General features: G+C 38.1%; 1 protein-coding gene across 1 annotated transcript in view; it reads left to right on the forward strand.

Annotated features, from left to right (window-relative positions):
- Positions 1 to 9628, forward strand: part of OPA1 (OPA1 mitochondrial dynamin like GTPase) — a 68459-nt gene extending 58831 nt beyond the window's left edge. The window contains exons 25-26 of the mRNA XM_026649944.2: positions 5363 to 5440; positions 7409 to 9628. Of these exons, the coding sequence (XP_026505729.2) occupies positions 5363 to 5427 (65 nt within the window). The 3' untranslated portion in view covers positions 5428 to 5440; positions 7409 to 9628. The remainder of the gene's footprint in view (positions 1 to 5362; positions 5441 to 7408) is intronic.
- The last annotated feature ends 278 nt before the right edge of the window (positions 9629 to 9906 follow it).

A 9906-nucleotide genomic window follows, 5' to 3' on the forward strand; every position in this document is an offset into this window, starting at 1 on the left:
CCATGCTGCTTCTGCCATACGGATAGTCTAGCAGAAAAAGTTTTAAACTGATACTTTGAGTTAGTTGAAGGGGAAAGGTTACCTGCAACTCCTCTTGCTGCTGCACTACTTGATATACATACATTCATATATATGTGTGTGTGTGTGTGTGGATCTGTCTTCAAGTTGCATTTCTCCATCTAGGAGTTTGTGGCACACCTCATCATAGCATCTAAGCACCTATTATTCTGAAAAGGCAATCTCATTGCCAGTGATGTATAGCTGTGTTGCTTTTAATGTTAGATTAAGGCAGAAGTGATCCTATATTTAGTCAAATGTATGTATTTTGAAAAACTAAACAAAAATATAGATTTATATAATCAAAGAGAAGAATTAGTAAACAGGACATTTTTGTCTACAGAGATACCTCTGTGGAAAATTTCTAGCCTCTGAGGAAACTTTTACACCATTTGTTTTCAGTCATGACAGAAATGTCTTACACTGGAAAGCTAAATTCCTCTTTTTAAAAAAGTCATTTGATTATAAAGCTGATTATTTTTCTTACTCTTACAGCATTATATGAAAAGTTTCTTTCAATTTTATTGCTTTAAGTTATTCACCCCTACCTCATCAGCTTTGCTTGGAAGGTAACTGGCTTCAATTTTAACAGCACTGCTATTGCACTCAATGCAGTGTTTTTACGGGTGAGGCACATTAATAATGTAGCTATAAAGTTGGGACCAGTAAGTAGACAATCTGTCTTTATGAGACTGAATATTTTGGGTTTTTTTCCTCCTTGCTAAATTGATGTTAACAGCAAAAGTAAACCTTATCCTTGGCTGGGTCTTTCTGTATTCACTGTGTATTCAAATCCTAATTACAGATCAATTAGTCTGGTTTTGAGCCTTTTAGAGTCAGTATCAGAGGATTAATGAAAAGAAAATGAGTGGGCAGCGGTATCATTTCATGTGGAGATAAAGAGGGAACAAGCATGAATGGGTCTCTCAAGCCGTCTGAATAAAGAATTTCTTCATTCTGTGTCAGTGGAGGTTTATGGGATATTGGGAAAGGATTATGGGAATATTCATGACCAGATCAGGAGACATAATGAATTGATGTATGGAACAGCTCATCTTTTAGGTAAACATTGGGTAAATGGAAAGTAGAATGGGCATTCATTGCCTGTAGGCCTGTGTGTTTCATTGTTCCAAAGCTAGAAACAAGGGGTTTGTTATAGTTTTCCTGCGCTGGTTTCACTTAAGTTTTGATCACTGTTTAACAGGTGGTGTAAGAATCATGCATTCATAACTCCAAATCTGTATTAAAACTATCAGAGTTATGAGCAGCAGTCTAAATATAAACTTCAGAAGTATATTATAACAGAACTGTAGCATTTGGAAGCCTGATGTGATATTGGAGCATTGGATAGTAACTCGGGAGAAAGTTCAATATGTTAGAGAAATACATACTTGTTAGCAGGTTAAAAGTTTAACTCATAGTCTGTGGGTTATTTTTACTTAGAATAATATAATATTGCAACATAAATAGTCTCAATATGTCATAGCCATCTCCTTAATGTTGAAACCCAAAAGAGACTATTGGGTTTTTGAGAAAGTATTCATTTGCAGTATAAAATGTATTGAAATTGTGCTGTTTAATTGGAGATGGGCTCAAGCCAAGAAGCTTGGACCCAGATCTGGAGCAGAACCCCTGGAAAATGGGGTGTGTGGGGGGGGGGGGGGGCGAATATTATTCTATCTCACAGCAAAGTGGATCCAGAAGCAAACTTCCCCAAAATTTGAGGCAGTTAACATCTATTGTTTCTGTTTGGGTCAATTATAGTTACCGTCCTGTTGTTTGAATTTAAATTCAATGAAGTACTGACATACTTACTGTAAAGTATTCAGTCACTGCACTGTGTTGCTCATCAAAATAAGTATCTCCAAGAATTTACAATTACCATCTTACTAATCACAGTTGTGTAAATACGCTTTCTGCCATTATGCTAAATGAAAAGCAAACTAAATAGCAGGGTACTATTACTGTGTGCTGCATTGTGGATTTTAGAAAGAAAATACATTTTACCTGATGATTAGTATCTGTTTCAGTGCAATAAGCTGTATTCCTACTGCGAATACAAAGCTTAGTATGAATATATTATAACTTCCTGACAGACTTTTTAACTGTTTATTTAAGAAGGTTTTTTTCCAAAGTGTTAAGTTACTTAAAGACCTCATAATTATTACAGTTAAGGAGTTACTTCAATTCTATCCAGGTATAAAAACTAATAAAGTGCTTATGATAACGATGGAAGCAACTTTAGTATGTCTGTTCTCTAAACAAACACAACTGATGAACTACATTCTGGTGGAATAAACATTGGCTATCCTGTTACTTTAACATGCCTTGATTGAAAAATTAAAGTAGGTATTGTTGGCACAGACCGACAACCCCCCTCCTTTTTTTCTTCTAAGGGTGAACTCATAAATTATGGATTTTGTTGATGTTGTGAATTTATAGCAGTGGACTATTTCACTAACCAAGGGTTGAGCAGGAAAAATATTTGCATTTAATGTTGTTAAATCTGTCTGCTTTCAATGACACTAATAGCTTGATCAATATAAAAATCATATTTGAGGAAAGAATGTTGGACTGAATAAAGCAATCCAAACCAAAAATAAATAGTTCAGAATTACATTACTCCCCAAAGTAAGATGTATATATCATAATTACAAAAATAATTGTGATGCGTTTGTCAAATATAATATGAAATTAGCCTTTGAAAGATATCTGGGTTGTGCGCCGCGCGCCCCTCCCCCTCCTCCCCCCCCGCCCACAGAAACAAAAAACCAATCTTTAACCAGTTTTGAATCCAGCAGCAGCATGTTGTCTTTAGCAACATGGCTTTACTGAGGGCTCATCTCCGTTATATTTTAAGTCTTTGGGGTGAAATCCTGATCCTACTGGAGTCAATGGGACCTGTGCTATTGACTTTAATGGGACCAGGAATTTACCCTCTGTCCGTATCTGCAAGACTAGAAATTATCCGGACCCAGAATAGCTAAAAGACTGTCTCAAACTCCAAGACTTTGGCTGCCCTGAATAGCACTACTCCTGAGGAATGCATATGAATGCACTCAGATTAACAAAACAAACATGCGTGTCATTTCCCAGGCAGGGGGCGGGGGGGTTGGAGAGGAAGCTGCACTTGAAAAGCATACATCTCATTATTTAATTTTTAGCTTTGGAAAACATTCAGACACCACAGAGATGAACATGGTATAGGGCGAGTATAGACTAAGATAGCCTGACGTCTTTAATGAAATGCTTCTGGTATTTTTAGCCCAGTGTAGGGTAGCCAGGAACACAGGTCAGCACTCACTATCACTAAGTTCGCTCTGGTGTACAGATCCTTTCTTTGCTCATTAGAATGCCCCATGACAAAGTTGGTCAGGAGACTAAACTACGTCTGGCCTTCAAGAGGGTGGTCCAGCCAACTTGAGGTTGAGGTCATGGAGAGACCGATGCGTGAGCTGCCTGCCCATACCTGGCATGTGGACAGTAGAGTCAAATTCCCATTTCTGCCAGGCTGTTAACAAAATAACCAAGAAACCCTGAAATAAAGTTGACTGCCTTGTTTTACTGTATCTATTTCAAACGCTAGCCAAATAATGTTAACAGCTTTGTTTCGGTTGCAGAATTTTTCTTTATTATTAGAGTATATTTTATATCACTCTTAAAAATCTGGTCCGCTGAAATGTCCTTTTTATCCTAAAAAGATTAATTTATTCTTGTTTCCAAAACACACTTTAGTGTAAAGTATGAGGATTGTGTCATTTCATTGTTAGATGAAACGATTATTTTTCCTAGCTACCTCCTACGAACACTCCCTTGGGTGATCACACTTGGTGCTTGCCCCAGCTGCGCATGTATCCCATTCAATCATGGCTATGGTGTACTTCGGTTTTTTAAATGTAATAAGTAGCCATGAAAATGAAGAAAACTACTAATGGAAGATAACCAGAAGCGTCCCTTATAACCTCACAAAGGGAATCTGGGGCTTTGTCCCAGATGATATTCTTATTTTGCTAAAACTAGATTTGAACATTTGCACACACAGTGTATCTTTTATTAGGCTGAACGCTTGATTTCCGGATTATTCTAAGTGTGGTGATCCACTTCTTCCCTTTCCTTCAGGCACTTAAAAAGGAGTAACTGGCTCTACGTAGGTTTACAACGGGGTTCTCAAACTGGGGGTCGTGACCCCTCAGCCTCTACCCCCAAACCCCGCTTTGCCTCCAGCATTTATAATAGTGTTAAATATATATATAAAAAAGTGTCTTTTAATGTATAAGGGGGGGTCGCACTCAGAGGCTAGTTGTGTGAAAGGGATCACCAGTACAAAAGTTTGAGAACCACTGGTTTACAAGAAGCAGCTTCAAGCAGGGGCAGAAAAGCATGCAGGCTTTTCAATCCCATTAGGTTTTAAAGTCTGTTCTGTAAGTCACTGCAGTTTACATATAACATGTAGACACTACAGTGAAGGGTGTTGTACAAGATCTTGAGGGGGAGAGAGGGACACAAGTGATGGTAAAAAAAATTAAGGGTTTGGGGTTTTTTTTTTAACTTTCCTACTGACATTTTGTTTTCAGTAACTGAACGTAGGTTTGGTCCTGTTAGTGGTTTTGCTGATGGGGAAAATGATTCCAAATTTAGAGGTTTTGCGGAATATAATTCTGACTGCATCCTTTTGGTCAGTGCTGAAATGCAAGGGACCAAGACTAGATATATAATTGAATATTCAACTCAGATAGGATTCTTCGCTCCAAGCACTGTGTCTTTTGTACCAGGTGTGTTGCACGTTGAGGTCTGATTACTTGCAATTCTACCTGTTAGGCACTAGTTTTTAACTGTTTCTTGAATGATAAATGGTGGTTGTGCTACTAATGTGGAGAATAATGATATTGGGCTAAAAGAGAGAGGGATTAGTGCACTTTACTTAATGGATAATAACTCCCACTGTATAACGATGGGTGCACAGTTGACTTGATGTGTGTGAACCAGTGGAAATCTGAGCTTTTCAAAACATAGCTATTTCAGTATCAGATTGCTTTGCTGCATTTTGGAATTATTAAATTAGCATTTATGGTAAAAAGGTATATACTTGGAAAAGTTCTTTAAAGAAAAAAACAGCCTTAAGAGAGAGTCTATTAATTTTTATCTGATGCAGAAACTGTTCACAAAGGCATTCAGTGCATCAAACATTTAGGATAACGATTGCTTACAAAATTGGATTTTGCTCTGCTTTATAGTTGAGTTTTTTTGTATCTATTCTGAATAAAATAACTAGAAATTTGAATGGCAATCTTTTTAATCTTTCTAGAAAAAGTTCGTGAAATCCAGGAAAAACTTGAAGCCTTCATTGAAGCCCTCCATCAGGAGAAGTAGATTGTTCAAGCAGGTACAATGTTCTTACTGTCCTGTACACACAAAACAACCCATCACACACAATACTGAAGGAATTGTTTCCTGAAAATCCATTTCATTTTACAGCTTTCCCTTGCTTCTTTCCTTTTTGTTTCCAATTTTCAGTGCCATGATTCTAGTCTTTATAACGGCAAAAGAATGTGAAGTGTAGTGTAAGTGCTTTTAGGTTAGAGAGACAAGGTGGGTGAGGTAATATATCTTTTATTGAACCAACTTCTGTTGGTGAGAGAGACAAGCTTTTGAGCCACACAGAGCTCTTCTTCAGGTCTGGGAAACATACTCAGAATGTCACAGCAAAATGCAAGGTGGAAAAGATTGTTTAGCATAAGGAGTTAACACACATTGTAATGGACCATTCAAAGTAGAGTGGCCTGTAAACACCTCTGTAGTCATAGGACAAAAAGAGAGGGTTAGTGGATTACAGATTGTTGTAATAAGCCATAAATCCAGTATCTCTGTTCAGTCCATAATTTTTGGCATCTTGCAGAGTAATTAATTTAAGCTTCCGGGCTCATTGTTTCAAAGTGTTATGCAGGTTTCCTTTGAGGATGAGGACTGAGAGGTCAGATACAGAGTGATCACTTTGTGAAAAGTATTCACCTGTGGGTGATAGGGTGTTTTTGTCTTATCATTTTCCTGTTTGAGTTCATTCAAGGGCATAGTGATTGTCTGTCTGGTTTCACCCACATCCTTGTTATTGGGACATTTAGTGCACTGGATGAGGTACACCACGTGTTGATAGGCATGTGCAGGATCTATGGATCTCGAAAGTTGTGTTGTGGGGGGTGTTGATCATTGTAGCAGTAGAGATATGACTACAGGTCCTGTATCTGTTATTCTGGCAGGGTCTGATGCCACTTTGAGTTGGTGTGTCCTGGTCTGTGGGAAGCTTGCTTCTGATGATGAGCATGGAGAGGTTGGGGGGTTGTTTGAAGGCCAGAAGTAGAGGTTCAAGAAAATCGAGTATGGGTTGTAGTTGTTGGTACCTTGTATGGGTTCCAGTATGGGGTGGTAGGGGACAACTAGGAGTGTGAGGTTGGAGGAGGTTTTATTTCTGTGTTGAAGCAGGTTCTCTTGGGCTATTTGGGTGGCCCATTCCATGATACGATCTACTTCTCTTGTGGTATGTCCTTGCCTGCTGAAGGCGTTTATGAAGGAAGTCGGTTGTACCCTGAAGGAAGCTGGCCCTTTGTGTGGTGAGTGGTTTGAGGTTGGTTTGTATGAGTCCCAATATTCCTTCAGTAAGAGTGCCGTGGCCAGATATGATGGGTCTGCCTGGATTCCCTTGTATGTAGCAAGTATGTGGGGAATGAGTTTGTGGAGTTTGTCTTGGAGGTGTTTGAGGAAGGATTTGATGATATCCTTAAGTTCCTGGGTAAACTGTGGTGTGGGGTCATCTTTGAGTTCTTTATAGTAGTTGGAGTCGGAGAGTTTTTGCTGTGACACTGAGAGTTCCTTTCCCAGACCTGAAGAAGAGCTCTGGGTGGCTCAAAAGCTTGTCTCTTTCATGAACAGAAGTTGGTCTAATGAAAGATATTACCTCCCCCACCTGGTCTTTCTCATATCCTGGAACCGACACAGCTACAACCCCATTCTCTAGGTTAGTTATTCAGGTCTCATGAAACAGCTCTAAGATACACTTTGAGTGCACAATTTGTATCAACATTAAAATGTGAGATCAGTTATAGCCCATTGTAATCAAAATGTGACGATACCTCTGTTTTTTGGAAAGTATTTTGAGATCCTTGTATGAAAAGTGCTAGATAGTGCACGTGAAAATTATTATTGTCAGCACTCAGATCTGAGTGTCTTTTTCAGATTTCATTCAAGTCCATCACCTAATTCTTGTGTTAATTCTCAGAGTATATAAGGCATCATGACTGAGCTGTATAATATGATTGCACCTGTTGTTAATTACATTCATTGTCTTTTTATATTTCAGCTGAACTTTTACCGTAAGAACGCAGGCCTTTCCTAAAATGCATTGCACAAAGAAGACTGAATGAAATGGCTTTTCTGTCCCATTCTTCTTCCTATCGTACCTTTTTGAAGCATCCTGTGATGTCAAAGGGGTGGGGGAAGTAATTTCTCACATGGGATTGAGAAGTATTGAACAAAACCTCCCATCTGAATTTTTGAAGCAAGACAAACAGGACCGCAGAATCCAGTTTTGGTTGTGTTGAAATGACAGGATGAGGGAATGCCAAAGTTGTCCAATTAAGTTCTGTTCCTGAGAGGAAGGAGAGGCTTTTATTTCTTGGCTGTGGTCTAGTATGGCAAGACTGGAGCAGATTCATAAAGTGGTTTTATCCAGTGTCACTTTCTTGCCTGCAAATAATCCTGGGAGTTTGAAATAAAGATTTATCATTTGTACATACATGAATTAATGCCCTTCTAACTAATATTGGTTGTATCTGTATACGATATGTTGGCGCATCCTCAAGCACTAGAGTACACCTCTAAATACATTGTGGTGAGAAGGGAGATCTGAGAGAGAGACTTTGCTTAAGCACTTGAGCTATTATCATCGAAGGAATTCTGCCATTTGAAAAGTACAGGCTGTCATTCATTGACTCCTTAAAAAGTTCGGCTCAGGAAATAATGTCAACAGCTGCTCGTTTTATGGCTGCTTTCCTAGTAGATGATGTTCCTCTGAATCATAGCCAATCACATTTCATTTTGGGGGTTGCCTGGACACTAACTGGGTTTCCTGTTAACTTTCCCCATGTCCTGTTGGAAAGTAAGCTAATTATGTGTGTGGGTAATACAGAAAAATAATTTAACAGTGTAACTCACTTTGTTTGACCCTCTCAAATAAACATTTCAGAAAAAAAGATCAAAAACAGATTTTCTTTAATATATTTTCTTTTTACTGGGGACTTTAAGGCCAAAATTACTTTAAAGTAGTGTAATGCACAAGATCCCTTGCTTTGTGTTGTTTAGACTGGTATAACTGTTCAGTGGTGTTCATTTCCTTCAGTCTCTCAGATTGCCCCCAACGCAGTCTGCAAGTGACATACAAGAGCTTGGTGGATTAAATCAATATTCACCAGTTCTTTGAGGTATCACATAGAATTTTGCTCACTTGATTTTACTTGTTTCTTCTGTTGTCTCGTCTGCCAGTTATACATTTTGTATAATATAAGCCCCAAATAAATGAACATCATCTTTTTTTACATATCTCGACTTAGCTACTATTGCTGTTAAAATTGTCAATGAGATAGAATTAAGAAAATGATCTAAATACAATTTCACAGATGTCCAGTGACTTTTTTAAAGCCCCTTTTTATTTTTCTCCTGAAACTCTTAATACAAGTGTAGTAATCCAGCTACAATTGACAAACAGTGCTGAATACTTGAATACTGCCCTGGAAGAGGATGTTAGACAGGTTCAAAACAGTTCATTGTGCAATTATCCCAAAACGTAGGTTAGGAAATTGACATAGGCTTGTATTCTTCCCTCTGAAAGAGGCAAATGATTTGAATTACTGGTAATTGAGAATAGGAAGGAATCAGTATGTAAGAACATTTATCATTTTGATTCTGACACAGAGAGCAACGCTAGAAGTGGAACAGGAAACCCCTAACATTTGATAATCAAAAATAAAACTTTAAGCACCATTGTGTAAAAAAACTAAAGTGTAGTTTTTCATACAGTGGTGCTTAAAATTAAACGTGGCAAGATAATCTAACAGATTGAGCATTGGGGCTTCTTTTTTCTTAAAACCACTTGATTACAGGAAAACGAGTGCATTTTTAAAAAAAAAAAGGTAAATTGGTTTATATGATCTTTTGACAGACTGTGGGTAACTTCAGAAGTTTAAGTTGTTTCCACAACGGTGAAGGAAAGCAGATTCCATAGATTGTATATCACATGAATGAGTCTGTACTTGTATGAAATCCCTCTCTGTACAAAAAACCCTTTTGCGTTTACTTGACAAGATCACTGTTTGAAATCTCTGTGTAGTGTACATGTTGCAAAATGTCACATCCAGTGGTCCCGTATGCACCTTTTTTTCTGCATGATATCTACACTCTTTGATTATAATTTCTCTATTGCTGATCTGAGACTTGGCATGGTGTGTGCCTCGAGAGCTGGGTATTTATTGAATGCAGATGTAATTGAAGGGAAAATAATAAAATTCAGGCTTTGAACACTAAATGTTCATGTCGCATGCACAGTTTAAAAGTTACTCAACCTCCTTGTGGCTCTGTTTCCACATCTGCAAAATAATGATAAAGGTACCCCACCTTTGTAATGTGCTTTGAGATCTAGGAGCATGGAGCATTATGCAACTGCTGAATATGGCTACTTTTTTAATGTATAAATAACTCCCTTTGATTCTGTTTTTTATCAGATTTTCCTGAAAAATTCCCGGGTTTTGAAAAAGCCAGGATTTGGGTTTGACCAGTTGTAACTCACATTCTGCCCCCTCACAG

The sequence above is a fragment of the Terrapene carolina genome, unplaced genomic scaffold, assembly GCF_002925995.2.
Source record: "Terrapene carolina triunguis isolate 2854851 unplaced genomic scaffold, T_m_triunguis-2.0 Scaffold88, whole genome shotgun sequence".
Classification (NCBI taxonomy): Eukaryota; Metazoa; Chordata; order Testudines; family Emydidae; genus Terrapene; species Terrapene triunguis.